This window comes from Cervus canadensis, chromosome 1, assembly GCF_019320065.1.
Source record: "Cervus canadensis isolate Bull #8, Minnesota chromosome 1, ASM1932006v1, whole genome shotgun sequence".
Taxonomy (NCBI): Eukaryota; Metazoa; Chordata; class Mammalia; order Artiodactyla; family Cervidae; genus Cervus; species Cervus canadensis.
In genome coordinates this window covers 51683069-51705304 of record NC_057386.1, presented here as the reverse complement: position 1 = coordinate 51705304, position 22236 = coordinate 51683069, and the positions used below count along the sequence as shown (strand labels likewise).

At 53.7% G+C, this 22236-nt stretch overlaps 1 protein-coding gene across 8 annotated transcripts in view; it reads left to right on the top strand.

Annotated features, from left to right (window-relative positions):
- MSI2 (musashi RNA binding protein 2) overlaps positions 1-22236 on the top strand; it is a 399418-nt gene that overhangs the window by 321903 nt on the left and 55279 nt on the right. For all 8 annotated transcript variants that reach the window (XR_006272279.1, XM_043483356.1, XM_043483336.1 and 5 more), the window contains exons 8-9: positions 3646-3728; positions 21012-21126. Coding sequence is in view for 7 of the 8 variants with exons in the window: in XM_043483356.1 (XP_043339291.1) it covers positions 3646-3728; positions 21012-21126 (198 nt within the window). In the remaining variant the exon portion in view is untranslated. The remainder of the gene's footprint in view (positions 1-3645; positions 3729-21011; positions 21127-22236) is intronic.

Genomic DNA, 22236 nt, shown 5'->3' with positions numbered 1-22236 from the left:
CCATCCTGGCGGGTTCAGGGTTTGCCTGTTGCCTCGGTCTGAGCTCAGGCCAGAGGGGTGGCTTCAGAGACAGAGGAGACCCAGGGTGACTCACAGACTAGATGTGAGGGTCGCGGGGCGGGGGTTCTGCACAGGGAAGATGTGGGAACCTCTGACATGCCCCTGAGAAGAGGGACACGACGCTGTGTTGGTGTCCGTGTCCAGCACGGTGCCTGGCACAGCGGGGAGTGGGTTTATGCCCGAGGAGGGCCCCAGTTGGTCTCGAGGGAAGGCCATGACACAGATTAGCCGGCCACTCAGACCCTGGAGGAGCAGAAATGGCTCGTTCCGTCATGCTCGGCCAGCCGCCACTGTGTGTTAGGGCCTCTGTGTGTCCTGGGGACCCAGAGTGAGTAAGGCCCCTGCCCAGCCCTTGTGCTCGAAGCCAGTCTAGAAGGTTCCTGCATCCTCTGCCGTGCCACCTCCCCATCCCTTGACGACCTTTTGAAGGCATTGCACCTTGGTCCCTTCTTCTAGAATCTGGCTTCTAGAAGCGTAGCCAGGAAGGGGATTAGCCTAAATGTTGCCAGTCTCCCTCTGCATGGTGCAGCACCTCCTGCCTGGGTGAGAACTCTTGTTGTTCAGTTGCTCAGTTGCGTCCGACACTTTGCAGCCCCGTGGACTGCAGCACGTCAGTCTCCTCTGTCCTTCACTGTCTCCCAGGGTTTGCTCAAATCCATGTCCATTGAGTCAGTGGTGCTGTCTAACCATCTTTTCAGGCCCCTTTGAAGGGGGACTTGGGCAGCCAGCACAACAAAGCCCAAAGAGAAATCATTCGGAGACTTAGCTCTGGGTGTGGTCTCCTCCAACCCTGAATGTAACTGTGGGACCAAGGGCCAGAGAGAAGGCTGGTGTTGTAGCGCTCTCTTCAGGGACCTGGTTTAGAGGGGTGTATGGACCTGGTGAATTGCTTCCTGTTGGGCCTCATTTTAAACAAAATAACATTGTATCCAAAGATGCTCGGAGAAACTTGCCAACTCTGACCCTGTGTGGCAAAGGCTTGTAGGTGCCCCTCATGACAGGTCTCAGGATGGGTCTGACCTCCAGCCTTATGTGTCTGTAGTGGCCTGGGCTGGGCTGCATAGGGTGGGAACACCGACCTGGTATTTGGTGTTTGGTGATAAATTACATGGGCTTCCCTGAGGCTCAGGCGGTAAAGAATCCACCTGCAATGCAGGAGACCTGCGTTCGATCCCTGGGTCAGGAAGATCCCCTGGAGGAGGGCGTGGCAACCCACTCCAGTATTCTTGGCTGGAGAATCCCCGTGGACAGAGGAGCCCGGTGGGCTACAGTCCCTGGGGTCACGAAGAGTCGGACACAACTGAGTGACTAAGCAGAGCAAGCAAATAAATTACATAGCCTCATCAAGATGGTGATAGCCGATTCTGTGGCCATCCTTGCCCTCTGTTTTACTGGAGATTGAGAGCAGGGAGTGGCCTTTTCCATTCCTTCCCCAAGGAATCTTCCAGATCTCACGGGAGCTGGGATGTAGGTATGCAGTGCCCGCAGCAGCCTGTTCTCCGCTGTTCCTTGAAAGATGGTTGGAGGTCAGGGAGAAAAGCATCCTGAGAGATTTTCTGTCCTCCTGGGATTTCTGGGGCCCAGAGTAGACACAGAAGCTTGAAGAGAGAGCGTCTGTATTTGTTCTCATTGACAGCAAGCACTGGTTATCATAACACTACAACAGCTGTTCTGATTTTCGTGTTCCTGGTTGGTGTGCACGGGCTTATGTTAGGCCAGGCTCATAACTTTGGGGAGGATAGCGTCTTGGTCAGTTGAGCTGTTGGGAAGATCCCCTGGAAGAGGGCACAACAACCCGCTCCAGTATTTGGGCTTCCCTAGTGGCCTGTCTGCAATGCAGGAGACCTGGGTTTGATCCCTGAGTCAGGAAGATCCCCTGGAGAAGGAAATGGCAAGCCACTCCAGTGTTCTTGCCTGGAGAATCCCGTGGACAGAGGAGTCTGGCAGGCTGCAGTCCATGGGGGTCACAGAGTTGGACACGACTGAAGCGACTTAGCACGCACATAGACTGGGCGGCTTACAAACAACAGAAATTTATTTCTCATGATACTACTGGAGGCTGCAAGTCCATGACCAGAACATCAGCATGGTCAGGGTTTTGGTGAAGGCCCTCTTCTGGTTTGCAAATGGATGTCTTATTGTATCCTCCCAGGGCAGAGAGCACAAAGGAAGCAGGCTGTCTCGTGTGCTACATAAGGGAGGGCACTAATCCCATTCATGAGGCCTCCACCCTTGTGATTCAAACGTCTCCCAAAGATCCCACCTCCTAACACCATCCTGTTGGGGTAGGATTTCAATACATGAATTTGGGGGAACAGAAACATTGAGTCCATGAAGTTCTCTAGGCGAGAGTACTAGAGTGGGCTGCCATCCCCTTCTCCAGGGTATCTTCCTAACCCAAGGATTGAACCCGGGTCTCTTGCATTATAGGCAGATTCTTTACCGTCTGAGCCACTATGACAGGGGAGCCTGGTGGACTATATAGCTCATGGGGTTGCAAACAGTCGGAGACGACTGAGCAACTAACACTTTCATTTCCACTAAACATTGAGCCCATAGCAGAGGCGTGGGTTGTGACCCACAGGGGTCCCAGCATGCAACCTCACCGCCTTAGGTTGCAGGTGCAAACCTTGAGGCTCAGAGGGGAGAAGGGGCTTCCCAGGAGGATACATATATTTGATGCAGAGTCAGGACTGGAGCCCAGGTCTGCTGCCTCCCCATCAGGGTGTCTGTGCTCCCGCGTGTGTCCACTGTGGCTTCATTTCATCCAGGGCGGGGTGCCATCCCATGCATGAGTCTGTATGTCAAAGCGCAGCTTACCCAGTGGGGTCACAGATGGGGCAGCGTGCCGAACCCTGTTGGGGGCGGGAGGAGAAGAAAGCGAGGGCAGGAGGGTGGCGAGAGGCACTCAGGATGCTGAGCAGTGGTCGGCTGCCAAAATTCTTCAGTGCAGCTTGTCTAGCAAAGCCGGTCTCCAGCCGCGTAAATACAGCAGATAGCTGACGGGCTGACAGCAGGCATCAGACAGTCTTAAACTGCACCAAATCCGCAGCGCTTTTGAAGCCGCGGTAGAAAGAGGATGCCTGCGCAGAGCAGAGGCCTGAGGCTTTTAATCGTTCCTTCCAGGCCTCAGGATGTCCTGACGAGGCATTAGAGGAAGTAATTCAGGAAGAAAAGGACAAATAACCGCCTCCGTCTGGAGGCCGACCCGAGGGCTGGCCACTCCAACGGGGAAAGGGCGAGTGGCGCCCTGCGGTCATCGGCTGTGGTCGTCCCCCGCCCGCCTCCCGCCGGGAGCAGCGGGCTCTGACCCTTGTAAATAACAGACACGTAAATTTCCTGTTTGCTTCCGGGCAGATGTAAACCACATGTGCCCACCGCATGGGGGTGAAATCATTAAGTTTTCCTCACTGTGGGAAGGGTGCGCGGTACAAATTAGAAATCATTTCCTCAAGCTGGAGGCCCTACCCAGGGATCCATTCCCCGCCCTCCTCCCAGAAGCCTGGTCACCGCCGCAGGACATCAAAGAAAGGGAACCGAACTCAACTTCTCCTCTCTGTCTTTTTTCCCTCCTTTTTCCTCTAGGGTTTGGCTTTGTCACTTTTGAGAATGAAGACGTTGTGGAGAAAGTCTGTGAGATTCATTTCCATGAAATCAATAATAAAATGGTAAGTTGGCGGGAAGGAAATCTAAGAAGGAGGGGATATATGTGTATGTGTATAACTCATTCATTTTGCTGCAGAGCAGAAACTAATATACTGTTGTAAAGCAATTATACCTCAATAAAAATCAGTGAAAAAATTGTAAGTTGGTAGGGGTTACATCAAAATGCTCCCCCTTCCCCCATATACACCCCTCGTCCTACAGACCGCTGCAGCCTGGTTATGCGGGAAGGTGGGCAGGGTGGGCGCAGGGACCAGACCAAGAGTTCAGTTCTGTGAATGGCAGGAGTTGACAAGGTTTTCCGTAAAGGATCAATTAGGAGATATTTCTTGCTGTGCAGGCCGTACAATGGACTATCCAGCTACAAAACATCCACAGACAGTATATACAGGAGTAAGCAAGGCTGTGTTTAATGAAACTTTGTTTAGGTACACTAAAATTGAAATCTCGTCATGTTCACGTCACCAGTTTTTATTGATTACATGATTGACATTTAAAAATGTAAAAACTGGGGACTTCCTTGGTGGTCCAGTGGTTAACACTTTGCCTTCCAATGCAGGGGGTATGGGTTCAATCCCTGGCCCCAGAGCCAAGATTCCACATGCCTCCAAAAAACAGAACATAAAACAGAAGCAATATTGTAACAAATTCAATGAAGACTTTAAAAATTGTCCACATTAAAAAAAAAAATTCTTAAAAGAAAAATGTAAAAATCATTCCTAACTCTGGGGCTCTACAAAAGTGGCTGGCAGACTCAGATTTGATCTGCAAGTTTTAATTTGCCAACACCTGGTTTTGGTATGCATCTGCTGTTTAGCTTGGGTTTTGAGAGCTCTATCTCAGATATGAAGTTTATTGCCCAAATTATCTATCTCTTTAGACCCTGCTGGGTAATAAGCATTCTCCTCTTCTAATCAGCTAGTTTTACCCTCACGATCAGTTGTTGTGGCCTCCTTTTGGCCTTTTAAAGTCCTTTTTCCTAGAGGACACGCTCAACCAGAAGCAGGTTGGATCATTGAAGTTTGGGTGGCCAGACCAACCGCCCAGAAAAATGGCCACCAGAGGGCGCCATACCATGCGCAGCTCACCATGCCAGACTGGAAGTCAAAACGCCTTTCTTCCAATTGAGTAGGTGGGTGAGAACCCCCTTCCAGTTGGCTTCAGAGAGACGGCAGCCCAGCAGGTGTTTCGAGCCATCAGCAGGCCTTGAGAGCCAGAACATTTGGAGCCAGCAGCACCTCCAGCCCCAGGAGAAGAGAGAGGGTGCATTTGTGCTCACTCACAGCTCTAACTTTGATATTTTCTTTCTTTAGTCAAAACATTCCTTGCTTCTGAAACATGCATTCAGATACACATTGTATATTGGTCTGATATGTGTTCACCAACTTTAAATTCAATAATAGAGCTTTTAGTGTGGATAAGATCAAAGCAATCTGCTTAGCATGTGGTTGCTACAGGCCTGATTCAATATTTGACTTGCTAATTTTTTCCCAGGGCACTAAAATAATATTGTTCGTATTGTTCCTAACCGTCATATGCATCTGAAATGAAAATACTGTTGCTTTGCGTCCTGTGGGTTGGAGGCATCAGCTCAGGCATTAAAATGGTACCGCGGGGATGGGGGTGGAGAATAACCGAGGTCCCCTCACGGGCTCCCACGCCCTCCAGCTGATACTTCTCTCTCAGTAGGTCAGTACTTGCTATTTTTTTAAACTAGAGAGACGAGGCTTAAAAAGAAAGCTGCTTCTAATGCCCAGAGGCCTTGTCTGCCTAGCCAGGCGAGCTATGACCGGACTCCACTGAGGCCTGCCGGGGCAGTGGGGGATGGGGAGGGCCGCCCAAGGCCCTGGCAGCCTCCAGTCCTGTCCTGCCAGGACTTCACGGCTCGTCGGGAAGGCCCTATGTCGCCTGGCAAGAGGCCTCGTGGTGCTGCCACAAATGCATATGTGCGGCCCTTCACTGTTGACTGGCTTGGCGACAAGCCTGAGACGAAAGCGGAAAGGGCTTCCTTCTCCCCACTGCTCTGTGGGGAGACAGAGGCCCAGGGGCTATGCCCCCGGGTCCCCTGGGTAGGGAGGGCGCATAGGCCTTGGGGTATTGGCTGCCAGGCAAGCTGTGCAGGTGATCATTTGGCTTGGAGGTGGGGAGGCAGACCCCCTGATGACATGGGGGACAATCGGAAGCTAGAGTTTCAGCCCCAGGTAACCTGCAGGCTGGCCTGAAGCCAGAGAGGTTTGCAGCCGTTGTGCCCAGTCTATCACGTTTGTCCCTTTCTTTTCCACAGAGGTGGAAGCCAACTGTGGCGGGTGCAGGTAATGGTGTGCAGAGTGTGAGGTTTCTGTTTTCTTTGGAATCTGGGGCTGGTTTTAAGAGAAGAAGCAAGAATGGAAATAGGCAAGAGGCATGAATCGGGGGCAGGCGGGTCAGGATCACAGGAGCCAATGGAGGCATCACTGTCGGTGCCCAGCACAGCCCCACCAGAGACAGGCCCGAAGGGGGACCTTACAGTTGCTGGAGAGAGCAGCGGTAGGTCACTTGGCTGAGCTCCAGTGTGACAGGAGGGCCTGGGGTGACCACCTCGCAGGGCTGACCCCACGAGCAAAAACCCCAGGTTGGGCTTGATAAACATTAGCTCTTGCTGTGGTCCACAAGGCAATGAAAGGACTTCTCCAGCAAGCACCCGTCCTCGGAAGAAGGATGGAATTGAAAGCACGTCGGTAGAGGAGCCCACATCCTGAATTGCTTTGGGTTCTGTGATACTGGTGTCTACTTCTAAGACTCAGAGAAAAAGGAAATGAATTTAAACTGTGCTGTGGACAGAATTCAAATGAGAGATCGGGAAGACTCTGAGAGCTCAGAGACTGCCAAGCAGAAACAGGGGCGGCAGTGAGAACAGACGTAGGAGTGTTTTGTAAACCGGAGTGCGCTCCAGCACTGTGAAGACAGATCTCCTGGGAGCCTCGCAGTCCCTCTGCGGGTGGAGCAGGAACAGAGTGGCGGGGGCCGCCTGCACCCCCAAGCCCCTGCAGCTACCGTGGTCTCCTGTTTGCAGGGAGGAGAGCGCGCACCGTGGTGAGTCGCAGGCGCAGGACTCGAATCCAGCTCTTCTGATTCTTAATCCGGTACTCCTGTGCCCGGCACTCAGGGGGCCCTGTATAAATAATCGTGGAACGAAGAAAGGGTTAGGTGAGGGACCCGTGACATTAAGGCATGTGGTCATTCCCACAGCTGTTTCCCATCTGATTTGGTTGTTGAATCTCCTGGGTGTTTTTAAAAATAAGATGAAGGTCCTTGTCTGTGTCCAGGACAGCCAGCAGCTGATGCAGGGGCACGTGCTGCTACCTGCAGAGGAGCAGAGAGGCCAGACAGAAGAAACTCTCCCCGCCCCGCCCCGCCCCGGGGAGGTCAGGGTCATGGCAGGGGGATGGGCAGAGCCACGCCTGGGGCCCCCACACAAGACCCCAGGAATCGCCGGTGTTTGGAGAAGCCATCGCCGGTGTTTGGAGAAGCCATCTCCTGAGTGCTTGCGTTATAGATGTTATTTGATCCTCACCCACACCTGGTGAAGGTGCTAATTATTATTGTTTAATTATTTTATTTATTTTAATTGGACGCTAATTAATTGACAACATTGTAGTGGTTTATGCCATACGCTGACATGAGTCAGCCATGGGCATGTGCTTGACTGATAAGCAAGGTGAGGCAGAGAGAGGTGTCGGGCAGCTTGCTCGGAGCCACACAGCCAGTGAGCGGCTGCAGCAGGTCCCAGGCCCAAGTCCAGAGCTCCCGTCTGTACCCAGTAGGCCGCTCCTCTCATGGCTGGAGGGACCTGGAGGGGCATCATCTAGCTGTGCACCAGCCTTCCAGGGCCACTGACCACCCCTCGCAGCAGCCACACAGCAGCCCAGGGGGTTCCAAGTTCTCCTACGAGCATGCAGAGGACACAGACTCGCTCGGGGCCAGGCTACCGACTGGGAAGAAGGGCCAGGCCTCTGGGGGGTCCCTGGGGGCTGCAGGCCTCTTCCCCATTCCCCCCCCACCCGAGCTCAGGGCCCAACCCACGAGACCTGGTCCCGGCGTCTGATCAGACACGGAACGGAGCGCAGATGTGGCTCCTCACGGTCAGCACACAGGGCACGCGTGGGCCGCCTGGTGACCATCCAGAGGGGCACCCCCCCAGCCCCCAGCGCCAGCCCACCAGTGCGTGCAGTAATGACGCCTCCCTCCGGCCTGGGCCTCATTAGTCACCAGTGCAGCCTCCAGAGCCTCTGACAGCCGCGGGGAGGGAGGTGGGGACTGACAGAGACCACCCTGGGCCCCCTCGGGGGCCTGGCTCAGCCACCACCCCAGGAGTCGGGACCAATGCTAGTCACAGCAGGTGAGGGCTCAGGGTCCAGCTAGAAATGTGCCAGGTAGGGACGCTTCCAGCCTTTCCCCAGCTCTGACCCGCTGCAGGACATCAGTGCTCACCAGGCAGCTTACACTCATGCGCTCGTTGTCCCGCTGCACAGAGGGGACAGCAGAACTCACTCAGGAAGGGACTTCTACCACCCACGGCTATAAGGGCAGTGCTGGGATTTGAACCTGTGTCCTTCCGACTCCAGCCCTGAGTTCTCCCCACTCTACGCTGCTGCCACCTTAGACAGACCTCATCATGGAAAAATCTGGACAGATTTGACTGGTGGATATAAGGGCAAGGTTTTGTTTTATGCAGGGATTGCTATAGGATCCCTTTAAGCATCCTTTTCCTTGTTCCTTTGAGGCGATCCGATGTATGAAAATTGCTAAGCAAGCTTGTTAGGAATGCAGAGTATCAGGCCCCGCCCCAGATGTGCCAAGACAGAATCTGCATTTTGACAAATCCGCAGTGATTTGTGTGCACATTAAAGTCTTAAGTGCTCTGGAGAGGATCGTGGCTAACGAGATAACATGGGGGTTTGGGTCATAAATCGTCCATCCAGTGTCAGCAGGAAGGAACCTGGGAGTGAGCACGGAGCCAGCTGAATCTGAGGCTCTCAGCTCCACGCACCCCCTGCATGGTCAGAGACCAGGCCGCCCGCGGAAGCTCTCAGTATCCTTGCCTCCCCTCTGAGTTGGGTCTCGGGCTATTGACTGCAGGTGTGTGAGGCTCATCCACAGGGTGATGGTCTGGACCCTCCATTGATGTCGAATGTCCTTGTCCCCAGGTTGGGACCTACTGGGTCATTTAGAAGCACCCAGGACTTCAAAACATGTGGTCCCAAGCCTGAAGTCTAGGCCCACCACTGGTTGTCCTGTGGCTGGCAAGTACCCCACCTGTACGCACCTGTTTCCTCCTCTGAAAGATGCTGATGGCCACTGCCCTCGGAATCCTGTAGGAAATGCTGGTTCAGTCCCTGACCCTGGGAGGTCTTGGCCTGCTCTGTCCTCAGGTGTATAAGCTGGTCGCCTTGAACGAATCAGCCTTCCTGAAAACCCCTTTAGTAACTGTAACTTTCCACTTGCCCTAAACCAGGCACCAATAAATTTTTTGTCAAGGGCCAGATAGTAAATATTTTAAGCCTCAAAGGCTCTTCGTCTCTGTCACAACGAATGACATGTAAATGATGGGCATGGCTACATTGAAGTAAAACCTGATTTACAAAAATAAGTGGCAGCTGGATTTGGCCTCGGGCCGCGGTTTCAACTACTGGCCTCATCCACTGTAGCTCAGAGCAGGTGTTTTGCTTATCTCAATGGGCCCAAGGGGAGCTTCTCAGCCAGGTGATCACCCAGGTCCACTACTACTGAGGCAGCATTTTACTACTTAGGGCGGGGGCCAGCAAGTACATGCCAGGATTTGGGGTCGCGGCCTGCGGAAAGTAGCGGTGCATTCATTCTTAGGGGGCTCTGAGCACTGAGCAGGTGTGGAGTGAAGCGTGGGGTGCTGTCCACCCACGAGGCCTTCCCGTCGGTGTTGCTGTGAACCACTCACTGCCGATGCCCCACAGTGCGGTCGCTGCCTGCTCCTGACGGTGACCTCGGGAAGGCTTCTGTGCTTCAGTTCTGTAAGCCAGGCAGTGTGGCCCCTACCATGGAGACTGCCGGGATTAGGGCTTGCGGAGGGTTTTACCAGGCCGTACATAGCACATTCTATCATCGTGAGAGGTGTTCCTACTGTCGTTGTGGTCGTCATCACTGTCATCATTCTTAGAATCACTTTATTGAGCGAAGATGTAATCCTAAGATAAGGTGGTCCTGGCCAGATGACAGGGCAGTGAGAGGCAGGTGTGCAAACCCGGGCAGGTCCGGGCCTCAAGTCTCCAGGGCAGCAGGGGGTGAGGTGGGTACTCTTGATGCTCCGACCGGCAGGGGATCCTGAGAGGAGGGGGGCACACAGCCTGCAGAGCAGAAGGGGTCCCCCCAGATAGGGTTTTCTAGATCCCAGGGAAGCTGACTCAGACGTTTCCACTGACTCATCCTTTGGGGAGGTTACAAAAACCCCACTTCTAAGGTCAGAGCCTGGTGTGATCTCAGGCCTGCCACCTCCCATTGGGGCACACTTGGGGGGTTAACCCCCAGAACAGGGGCCTCTCAGTGGGAGGGGCCGGAGGGCCAGAGAGCAGGAGAGTCCTGGGTTGGCCCCTTGGATCTGGGGCTGCAGTTCTGGGTCAGGGGATCCAGGCAGGCCCCAGGCCGGGGTGGGCGCTGACCCTGGCAGGGTGCTGCGGAGACCCAGCCTGGTCGCCTCCCTCCAGCTGCCCCTCCTCAGCCTGAGGACTGAGCTCCACTGGGAACCAGCCCCAGCATGAGGGGGAGGGAGAGGAGGGGTGGGTGGAATTAACTGGGCTTCTGTGTTCACTATCCTATTTGTAGCATCCTCCTCACTCGTAAGCTAATTTTAGCTATCCATTCTGCTTCTGTTACCATTTATAAAATGAGAATGTCAAATGCAATATTAAACAAGCAGGATGAAGACAAAAAAAACACACAACAACAACAACAACAGGAAATGCCAGAGAGGCACTTAATAAATGAATCTTGTGTTTACGCTGGAGAAGGAGAGGTCCTCCACCCCCATCCCCACCCCCGGCTCATCACGCAGGCGCGCACACCCATCCACACATGCTGTTTCTATACCAGCTCTGTTCACGCAGGCAGAGGGCGCTCTGTGTCGAGGGAGGTGGGGGCAGTGGGGAGGGCCGCGGTGGTTGGGTGGGAAATGTTCGTTGCTCTTTAGGCAGAAGTAATTTTTCCTGCAGGGAGGTGGCGTCCCGTTGCTTGAGTTCTGGCTCCTTTGCCCTTGATGTGTCCTCTGGGGAGGTCACTGAAGGGGGCGGGGGAGCGCGGAGCAGCTCAGGGTGCCCAGGGTCCCCGGCTTATCCATGCACGCTGGCCCCGCCTTCCTGCACACGCCACCCGTGGGTGCAGGGGAGGGGCCCGCAGCCTCCAGAGGAGGCCGCTCCCTTCCTTGGACTGCGCTCACCTGCTCTGCCCGGCTTCCCAGGGACGCGTGAGCCGCCGCTCAAGCCGCGCTTTTCTGCTTTTCTTTTCTTCTCTTTTGAATTGAGAAATGAAGCTGGGCCCAGCCCCGGGTCTCTGGCAGAGCACCCCCCCCCCCACCTCCGACGAGGATAAACACCCAGCTTGTGGCAGAATTGGGGCACCTGCTGGAGGCTGAGGTTTCTTTTCACTTTGAAATGCCCTTGCAGGTTCCCAGAAATGAAAAGAACAGCTGCTGCCGCCACCATCAGCTTTTTCCCCAAACAGTGCTGCCTGGGAGGCTGCCTTGGCGCACCTTGCTGATGAGAGCGGCAAGGCGGGCCTACCCGGCCAGCAGGTCAGGGAGGTCAGTGGGGAGGTCAGGGAGGAGTTCGGCAGTGACCAGCCCAGAACTCCGGCCGGGGCGGGGGGCGGGGGGGGGGGGCAGTCACTTTCTCCTTCCCTCCCTGCTCAGCAGGCTTTTGGGATTTTCATTTTAAGCACAGATGTGAACTGGCTTTGTCACCTTGGAGGGCTCACACCTAGACTTGGTGTGGAGGACAGTCAGGTATGAGCCAGCGCCAGCTTCTACAGAATTAGCCAGCTTAATTTCTCAGCTCCCTGCAGCCCTGTGGCGTAGGCACTGTTCCTCTGCTCCACAGACAGAAGATCGAGGCACAGAGGTCAGACAGCTGGTCCCGGCTCAGAGCCGGCCATGGGGCAGCGATGAAGCCGGAACTCCTAGGCTCTAGGCTAGACCTCAGGACGCAGCCGCCCACCCCCTAGATCTGGGCGAGGCGGGAGGCTCGGGTGCACACTGGGGCCCGTGTCTCTGGGCAGTTAGAGGTCCGTTCCTCTCCACTCTTTGGCCAGATGCTGAGCCCCTGCGAGGGAGAGCAGCCTCCTGAATTCATCTGTGTCCACACCAGCCCTGCCTGCTGAATATGGGGTGCTGATTGCACTGGTTTATGACCACTTTCACTTCCGTCGCTGATTTTAATAAAGCACCAAGCAGAGGAAACAGTGGGTGAAATTAGTTCTGAAGTGCTGAGGGAATTAATTCTGGGACCAGGATCGGGGATGGCCTTGGGGAAGGAATAACTTCTGAATGGGCCTCGAGGGCTAGACAGAGGGAGGTAGGGAAGGGCTGGCCAGAGGCCTGGAGGTGGGGACTAGGGTTTTGAATCGGGGGACCTAGGATTGAATCTTGGCTGTGTCATCACGTGGCTTTGCGACGTTGGACGGATCCTTCCTCGAAGCCTGTTTCCTTTTCTACTGAAACCATGGGGTTGTTGTTCAGTTGCTAAGTCACATCCGACTCTTTGTGACCCCAAGGGCTGCAGCACGCCAGGCTTCCCTGTCCTTCACCGTCTCCCGGAGTTTGCTCAGACTCATGCCATCGAGTCAGTGATGCCATCCAACCATCTCATCCTCTGTCGCCCCCTTCTCCTGCCTTCAATCTTTCCCAGCATTAGGGTTTTCTGATGAGTCGGGGCTCTTCGCTTGAGGTGGCCCAAGTATTGGAGCTTCAGCGTCAGTGCTTCCAGTGAATATTCAGGGTTGATTTTCCTTTAGGATGGACTGGTTACCATGGGATGAATCAGGCCAACTCATAGAGGTAATGGGGAGTTGATTCATGATTAGTTGAGGACAGTGGGCATTCACAGAACATCTGTGTGCCAGGCACTGTTTTATGTGTGTTACATATATGTATTATGTATGTTTACACAAGCACACACAGACACCCAAGGATGTTGTGACAGTGCCTCGAATATGGGGAGTGCTCAGAAAACTAAATGTTCCTTCCTCCCCAGTCAAAGTTCTGCATCCTGCAGGGCTCTCCATGCTCCTTGAGTGGCTCTGGGCCAGTTAGAGCAAGCGTGTGTCCTTTGAAGGCAGATGCTTCTGCTGGCCTCCTTCACCTCCCAGGCTGGCATTTTGAACAGTAACACCCACCTCCTTGAACTCCATCGGGGGTGGGGGGGGTCACCTGTCGGTGGGGACCCCTTTGCCTTGGAACAGGACAAGTCATCCATACAAGTGGATCCTCTGGTGCCTGGCCGCACGCTGGTCCCCGTCTGCAAGGGCAGTGCCTGGTGGGGATGTTGGGCAGGGAGAAGGGCGGTGAGTGCGTGCAGACCTCCCTTCCACTCACCCTGGCTGGTCCCAGGGTCCTCCCGCGTTTGCAGAGGGCAAAAGAGCTGGCTCTGGTGAGGTGGGGTGCAGCAGGATGGCTAGACGCCCTGCCCCGCTGGAGTTGAGGCTGGGTCTCCCCAGGGCAGCTGCCGGGGTTTGCAGGGTGTGTGTCTGCAGCCAGGCCCTCAGCTGGCTGCCGCCCTGAAATGGGAGTGATGGCTGAATGGGGGCTCCGTCTTCATCTGCCACGACCACGCCTTCTCCAGCACATTCAGCGCTCTTCAGGCTGGCTCTGGGCACCGGGCCCAAGGCGGGATGGGGACTCGGCTCCCCTCCGAGGAGCTCACCCGGGCTTTGTCTTGCTCTGCGGGTTCCCGACGGCCAGAGCCCCACGAGGAGCCCCCCTCCTGGTGTGTCTGGAAAAGCTTGTGGCTAGCGGAGAGCGCGTGAAAGAGCAGCGGGCAGCAGGGGGAGAAGGCTGAGCCAGGGACGCCACGGTGGGCGCCTTGTGGGGTATTGGGGGGCAGCTCAGCTCTCCTGCCTCACTGGAGACACGGGGGAGCTGCCTGCTCGAGGTGGGACCCCAGAATCCTTACACCTGAGGGTCTTTGGCCCTTGCACTCAGAGCGGAAGGCGATGTCAGCGTGAGGCGCCGGGCCAGCCCGAAGCCCGGCTGGGGAGGGGGTGCGGCTTCTTGCTGGTGGCCAGGTATTTTTTTCGGGGAGCTACGCGGAAGGATGGCACCTGAGGCAGAAGCCACCAGCACTCCCCGCGGGTGCTCAGCCGCCCAGAGAGGCCCACCTGCCACTGTGGCCCTCCCGCCAGCCCGACTGTCCAGGTCGGTCTCTGCGCAGCCGTGGACCTTCATCCTTTGAAGTCGGCCCCTCTGTCCCTGGAGGATAAGTCCCTGCTTACATGACCCATGTGGGGGAGGAAGCGGAGCTGCAGACACTGGCCCCTTCAGGCCACACAGAGCGCCCTTGTGCTGCTTCGTGAGCCTGGGTTTCCCCAGGCTGAGGCCCGGCCCTGAGGCACGTGCTGACTGGGGCCATTTGTGTAGAGACCGGGGAGGACAAAAGCTTTTTCACATCTCAGACCTGGGCGTCCTCCTCGGGCTGCCCGTCTCCTCCAGAAGGGGCCGGGCGGGAGCTGGCCTCTGCATGGGCTGTGGGCCCGTGGGGCACGGGCGGCCGCTGAGAACGGCTGCAGGAAGCCCATCCCCGCTGCAGTCCTGGCGCCATCTCCAAAGTCAGTGCCACTTTGCGCCCCCTGCCTGCCCATCCCCCGAGAGAGGGTGGCACCGGGCCTACTGCCCTGGTTGGGCCAGGACTCCAGGCGGGCCTGGGTTCACACCCAGTCTCCCCACTCATGGTTCTGCAGCGCTGGCACCCTGTGCGATGTCCTGGGCCTCAGCTTCCTGCTGTACAGCGTCCGTGTGGCCATGCAGGGATCGTTCGGTCCACTTGCAGAACAGAAACACGGAAGGCAGTTGGATACAAGCACTTCATAGATGGTGAATGTCCTGAGGTTGCTAATCACACTGTGCTCGTGTAAGAAAATATCTTTATGTTCAGGAGATGCAAAGTGTAATATATGCAGCCTACTCTCAGATAGTTCAGGAAAAAATACACAATTAGAGACAAAGAGCGTGCAAATGAAAAGGCAGAAGGCACGAAGCATTCACAACAGATGACTCGTAAAGCATGTGAAAGTGAAAGTCACTCAGTCGTGTCCAACTCTTTGCAACCCCATGGACTATACTGTCCATGGAATTCTCCAGGCCTGAACACCGGAGTGGGCAGCCGTTCCCTTCTCCAGGGGATCTTCCCAACCCAGGGATCAAACCCAGGTCTCCCACATTGTGGGCAGATTCTTTATCAGCTGAGCCACAAGGGAAGCCCAAGAATGCTGGAGTGGGTAGCCTATCCCTTCTCCAGCAGATCTTCCCAACCCAGGAATTGAACTGGGGTCTCCTGCATTGCAGGCGGATTCTTTACCAACTGAGCTATCGGAAGAGGGTGTGCAGTGTCCTTTGCTCTGTCCTTTTGAAATTGTTCCTTAGTGGAGAGTTAGAAACAGTAGACCTCCTCGCGGAGTGGCTTTGGGTCTGACGAGCAGCAGCAGAGGCACCCTCGCAGAGGGCTGAGACCATGCATCGGGCTCACAGCAGGCTCTGACTCGCCCTCTGGACAGACGGCCACCGCCCCAGCTGTCCTGTGTTTGAAGATGGGCTTCCTTCTGAGCCTGTCACCACAGGGCTACAGGGAAGCCACACCCTCTCCTGCAAGGCCAGTTGGCCAAGCAAAGCAGCATATTGGAAGTTTAAAGCAAATTCATGAAGCTCTGGGGGTTGGCACATCGTTGGCGTCTGGATCCCAGTGTGGGGTTACTTGGTGGCTTTGCCAGCCGTGAAAGTTGAAACGGGAGACCTCGTCTTCCTGGCGTGAGCAGTCGGTCACAGGTGGCCTCCGAGGCTTCCTGCGAGCACAGACCCCCCCTGGAATCCCCTGCGCCACCTCCTGCCGCGCCCCCCAGGCACCGTTCTCTAGTCGCCAACTGAAGCAGCAGCAGTGCCAGCAATGGGGAGACGCTGCGGAGGTGGGATCTGAACTGCTGATTTGGCGAGACCAGAGCCTCGGAGGTGTTCCCTCTTCAGAGGGCACCCCCCCTCCCCAGGGCTGCCTGAGAGTGAGCACTTGGGGTGGGTGGGGGGAGCATTTACCATCAACGAGGGGCTCTTACCGGAGGGATGGCGCTGAAGGAGCTGGAGACCTGATCCCCAGGAGAACCACTCCAGAACCACTCCATCTGCCTGCAGAGCCAGACGGGCGTCTCCAGGGCTGCCCTGGGAGGGGAACGTCTGTGTCCCGACTTGTGCCCAGTGGTGAAGGCAGCCCTTCGGTGCCCACCGCCCCCAGCCAGCCGGTCGCCACGGGTCCCACTGTCCTGTGTGCTGACTGCTTCCACTGATCTCATGGGCAGTCAGCCTCCAGAGATGGCCCCTGTGACCTAGGCCTCCCAGCCTCCATGCCCTTGCGTGTTGCCCTCCCGCACTAGATCCAGGCTGGCCCAGTGTAACCAGTCACAGGGGTTGGAAGTAGCCATGCCACCCAAGGCGGGGTTGTGGGAAGCCGGGCAGCTTCTGCCGTGGTCCCTTGGGATGCTCACGTTTTTTGGGACACTCTCTCTTGGGTCTCCGCCCCCATGCTGGGAGAAGCCACGGTGAGCGGTGCCAGCCAAAGCAGTGTCCACTGCCCACCGTGGGAGGGAGAAAGGGCTCTTGGCCCTCCCCCGAGGCAGGCTCCCTCTGGCTGCCGCCCCAGCCACTCTCTGACCACAACGACATGAGTGACCACAAGTAATAGCCCCACTGGGCCCAGTTCACACTCAGAAGCCCAGGAAGGATGATAAATTAGTGCTCGGAGCCCCCAAGCGTGGGGGGAGTTCGTCGCACGGCAGTTGAAAACTAGGACAGCGTGCGGCCAGGTGACCGCGTGCACGGAGCTGCAGAGATGGGCAGGGTTCCCCCGTTGGGGTTCTGACTTCAGTGCTCATGCCATGTTCTCTGGTCTGCCCGGGACCCTGTGGGAAAATGGTGGGGGTGGGTTGACTCAAATGTGGGCTGATTCAAGAAGCTACGGGGGCCGACAGGCCCAGAAGTGACAAGGATGAGCGATGAGTGTTGGCCTGTGTTGGGAGAACAGCGCAGTCAGGACCTGCTCCTTTCACAGACTGACAAACAGTGGCCAGACACTGCCTTATATGCTTTATGTGTCTCTGCACCCCTTCTGCCTGGCGCTCGCTGGGCACGCCGCATCCCTCAGCATCCCTGTGGCCTTAAGTGGTTGTGTCTCCTTGACCCTAAGGAGCAGGCAAGTCAGTCCCTTCTCTCGGAGGAGCCAGGAAGTAGAGGCGGACCCTGATCCCTGCCCTGAACACTCAGTCTGGTGGGAGACACGAGGCTTCTGCCAGTCTGGTGGGAGAAGGCCAGAGTTGCAGCCTCAGCAAGCCCCTGGCCCTCTGCCAGGACACAGGATCCAAGCGGACAGATCTATGCCTCTTTCCCCTTCTATGTGCTTCCTCCATCCCAGATCATCAGAGGAGGTGGGGGGGGGGCCAGGCCCCCTGGTCCTACGGAACTTTTCGAGAAGCTTTCAGTGCCGGCCGAGCCAGGCCAGGCCCCCTGGGGTGACGGCTGCCTCTCCTGTCACTCAGGTCCCCTGCAGGGGGCCCCCCAGACAGAGCGTGTGCCGTGGCCCCTCGCCCCCAGGAGCCCTCACCATTGACACGGCGGGCGGCAGGGGCTTGACAGAACCCAGGCGGCCAGTGCTGCCCGAGACGGCAGCGGGTGAGACAGAGCAGAGCTCAGCGGAGCCGCCAGCCCCGTTCAGAGGGAGGAAGAGTAGGTGGGTTTGTTGAACATACTCCCATTACAGTCAGTTAACCTTTATGTTTCCCAAATGAAAATTGTATAAACCTGAAATTTTCGTTGATCAGGTTGCCTGGAAACAGGCAGCAGGTTTTCATAAGACAATGCAGTAGATTGTCACCAATAGGACTATTAGGAAGCGAGCCGCTTAGCGTGTTATTCTGGAGCCCAGTGTTGGCGTCACGTAATTATCTGTCTGCCTCTGCACAGCACACCTATCTCCCCAGGCCTGGGCAGGCGCTGGCAAATGGGGCTTCTCAGCCTGCTTCTGAGGCCCAGGGGTGAGACCTGGGGTCCAGGAGCACAGTGTCAACCCTGGGCTTCGGAGAGGCATCTGAAAGACCCAATTCTCGTGAATTTATTTCCTACGAATCACCCCACCCCGCTTGCAAGAGTAATGCTCAAAGCAAAAAAACTGGGAGAATAAGCAATAATGGCAGCATGTACAAGCGAGGGACTTCCCTGGTGGTCCGGTGGTGAAGAATTCGCCTCCAGGGCAGGGACATGGGTTCGATTCTTGGTCTGGGAGCTAAGATTCCACACGCTGCGAGACAGCTAAACCCACACACCGTGGTGAAAGATCCCGCATGCTGCAAGGAAGATCCTGTGTGCTGCCACTGATACCCAACACCGCCAGTAAATTAATAGTTTCTTTTTTAAAGAATGCACAATGGAAATAAAGAACAAAGTCACTCAAGACGAATTTGGTGTGTGTTTTTTTTTAGTATTTTTTTCCATATGTGATACATACACTTGCTTATTTTCCACTGCCACCTGCTTTTTCCCCCACCTCTTGCAGTTCAGGTGACCAACCATCCTGGTTCACCCAGGACTGAGGTTTTCCAGTACCAATGTGTGTTCCTGTCAGCCTGCTTCTCCGACTCTGCATAGCTTTCAGTCCGCTTGGGTGAGCCACCCTCAGCCTAACTCTCCGTTCTTGGAGTGTGTGTATTTCGTTTTTAAAAAGAGTATAATTAATGCTTGTGGTGAATAGCCTCATCCCTGTGGGATAAGTCTCTGTACGTAGGATCACTGGTCACAGGATGTGTACATTTATGGCTTTTACTATTCATCAGGTTGCCCTCCAGAAAAATATGTGCCAGTTTCCACCCCTGTTCCCCATACTCTCAGGGACTCTGACATCAAATAATCCTTTCATCGCAGTCAGTATGGTGGGTGAAAGATAATGTCTCATTTGGGAACATATGCTTCTTTATTGGACTTTTGTGAATTGCCTGTTCGTGTCCTTTACCCATTTCTCTTTGGGGATGCTCGTTCCTCTTAATCTATAAAAACTCTTTGTTTTAAACATATCAGTCATGAATGTTGACTCGTTTGGGCCATTTTTTAAAAACGTGTGGTTATCACTCTTTGAAGAGCAGCAGTAATGCTTATTATCCAGCAGCTTTGAAGAAGGAGGAGTTAATATTTTAGGTGATTAAAGCTTCCCCTAGCCTTAAGCACAAAACTATTTTTTAATTGAAGTATTTGGAATGAGAATATCTCTAAAATGGATAACCCATGTAGGTCCTTTTTAAAACAAAGCACATCACACACAAGTTTAACTTTCTCTTCATCTCTCAGATGTGCCGTGAGCTATAGTAACTTTCTGTGTGGTAGTGACCCCTCACCAGTTGGTGAGCAGTGTGGCATTTGCGCTTCTATACCACATGGCCCCAGACTGCCTCTTAGCAAAAGATGCCTGAGTCTTTTCCGCATCACCATCAGGCTGTCATGCTGTTCGTCTTTGCGTGCGGCTTTAAGCACCCCTGCCTTGCCCTACAACATTCTGTCTTCATCAGCAATGGGACTGATTACCTTCTAGCAAGGCTTGTTAAGTCTGTCTGTAAACTGGAAGCACATAAAGCGCTGAGCAAGGGCCTAAAGAACACTAGTGAAATAACAGTGTAGGAGCTTCAGCAGGCACAGTTTTATTTACTTCCTGGGATTTCTATTACGTACCATTAAGGTTGTTAAATAAACGACTTCTGGATGTGGGCAGAATAGGATTAAGAAGTTTTGGAGGCAGAGGGGGAAACAGAAAGGAAAGATTAGCAACCACTTGAAGACATAGCTGCAAAGTGAGAAACTGGTAATCCGTGTTTAATCTTATTACTTCCATGGGAGTGGGCTGGGGCAGGTTTTATGGAGATGGTGGCATCGCTGACCTGGAAATTTTAAAAATCCAACTTCCTGGCCCACACCTACTGGGATATGGCTTATAAGTGGGTTTCACAAGCCTTTGGATGCTTGGTTTTCTCATCTATGATATGAAGCTAATAAGACTTCAGCTCAGTTCAGTCGCTCAGTTGTGTCAGACTCTTTGCAACCCCATGGACTGCAGCACGCCAGGCCTCCCTGTCCATCACCAACTCCCAGAGCTTACTCAAACTCATGTCCATTGAGTCAGTGATGCCATCCAACCATCTCATCCTCTGTTGTCCCCTTCTCCTCCTGCCCTCAGTCTTTCCCAGCATCAGGGTCTTTTCCAATGAGTCAGTTCTTTGCGTGAGGTGGCCAAAGTATTGGAGTTTCAGCTTCAGCATCAGTCCTTCCAATGAACACTCAGAACTGATCTCCTTTAGGATGGACTGGCTGGATCTCCTCGCAGTCCCAGGGACTCTCAAGAGTCTTCTCCAACACCATAGTTCAAAAGCATCAATTCTTCTGCACTCAGCTTTCCTTATAGTCCAACTCTCACATCCATACATGACCACTGGAAAAACCATAGCCTTGACTAGTGGACCTTTGTTGGCAAAGTAATGTCTCTGCTTTTTAATATTCTGTCTAGGTTGGTCTTAACTAGCCAGTCTGTTTAATGAGAGACAGGATCAGATGGCCTGATAGGAAGAGTCACTGACCTGCTGGAGCCTGAGAGCAATGTGTAAGCATGTACAGGGCCGCCCAGTCACGGCGGATTATTACTGTTGCTGTTGTTACTATTCACAGATGCAGCCAGCAGCCATTGCCGGTCTCCTTACCTCTCATGCCTTCTGCACAGGTTTCAATCTGAGCTCCAGTCCACGCCTGTGCCTCTTCAGCTGATGTCCTGGCCGCCCCTCCAAACCCAATCTCACCCTTGTAGGTTTTTCTAAAGCAGGATTTGCACAAGTGGTGTGTTTTCTTCAATATTTGTTTTGCAGGCCATTTACTCGCATGGCTATTTTTACAGTGAGTAAGGAGCGAGGCTAAAAATAACTTAGCTGGTAACCAGATCAGTTCTGCATTTGACATTTACATGGAATTCATTTGCATCTCATTTGTTCGCCTTTCTGTTTAACAGGTAGAATGTAAGAAAGCTCAGCCGAAGGAAGTCATGTTCCCACCTGGGACGAGAGGCCGGGCCCGGGGACTGCCTTACACCATGGACGCGTTCATGCTCGGCATGGGGATGCTGGGTGAGTCTGGGCCAGGGCCTGGGAACCGGATCACCCTCCAGCTGGGCAAGCTGCTTCATCTGTCCAAGCATCAGCTTCCCCTTCTATCTATGAGGATGGTAGTCCTTCTTGCAAGACAGTTGTGACCACCAAATTAGTAGAAAGAGACAGGTCGAGAGATAGGCGTCTTGTCCTATGCTTGACTCATCAGAGATACCTGATATTATTTTTTTCCCCTTTCCATTCCCTTTTTCAAAAGGAGGAAAAGTTACTCTCTTTGCCTCAGGCTTCTCTACTGACATGGAGCTCTTAAACACATAAGGACTCCTAGCTGACTTAAACTTATGTGGGCTGAGGCTACATTGTCTAAAACTTGGAAGAGGAGGGGATATGGCAAGGGTGGGCGATAATCCTGTCTGTTTAAATGATTAACATTTTTCTCTTGGGATATCAAAATTTGCATTTAAATGGATGTCTTAAATAACCTGTTTTATTCTTTATTTGCAAAAAAAAAAAAAAAAAGATGAAAGACGAAGTGTGTTTGTTCTGACGAAAAATGATCTCTCCTGGCCTTTAGAGAAATTGAGTTGCACATTATGCCCCTTCCTTAAAGGTATCGCTGTCCGTCCTGTGTAGATAATTGAAAATCTTGCCACTTAAATGGCATGAAAGATGGAGAAAGCAGTGGAGAAGCGTAATGGTGTGGTTCGCAACAATAATTAGAAATTTCAAGGCGAGAGAACGGTATTTTAGTGCAAGTTATTGTGTGTTGGGAAAATACTAATTAAATGGGATAAATGGTAGTTAATGGTGAAATTCCATTCAGGCACACAGCCTGTCTAGTTTTAATGGGTTTCATTTGGTTTGGCTAAGAGTCTCTCTTCTATATTGTTTGATAAGCTCTTTGTGTATTTTCAGATTTGCTGGTGTTTAAATCACTCCTCGCTCAGTTTTAAATTTATAAAACTTGTCTTGGCTTTATAAATTCTTAAAAATAATTGTATGTATTTGTCCTTGGAAATAACAGAAGCACGTAAAGTTATTTTGTGGAACTTTAAAAAGTGGAATGAGAATTCTCAAAATGGCTGAGATGCTAATTCTTAAATTAACTTTTTAACTTTAACAGAATTT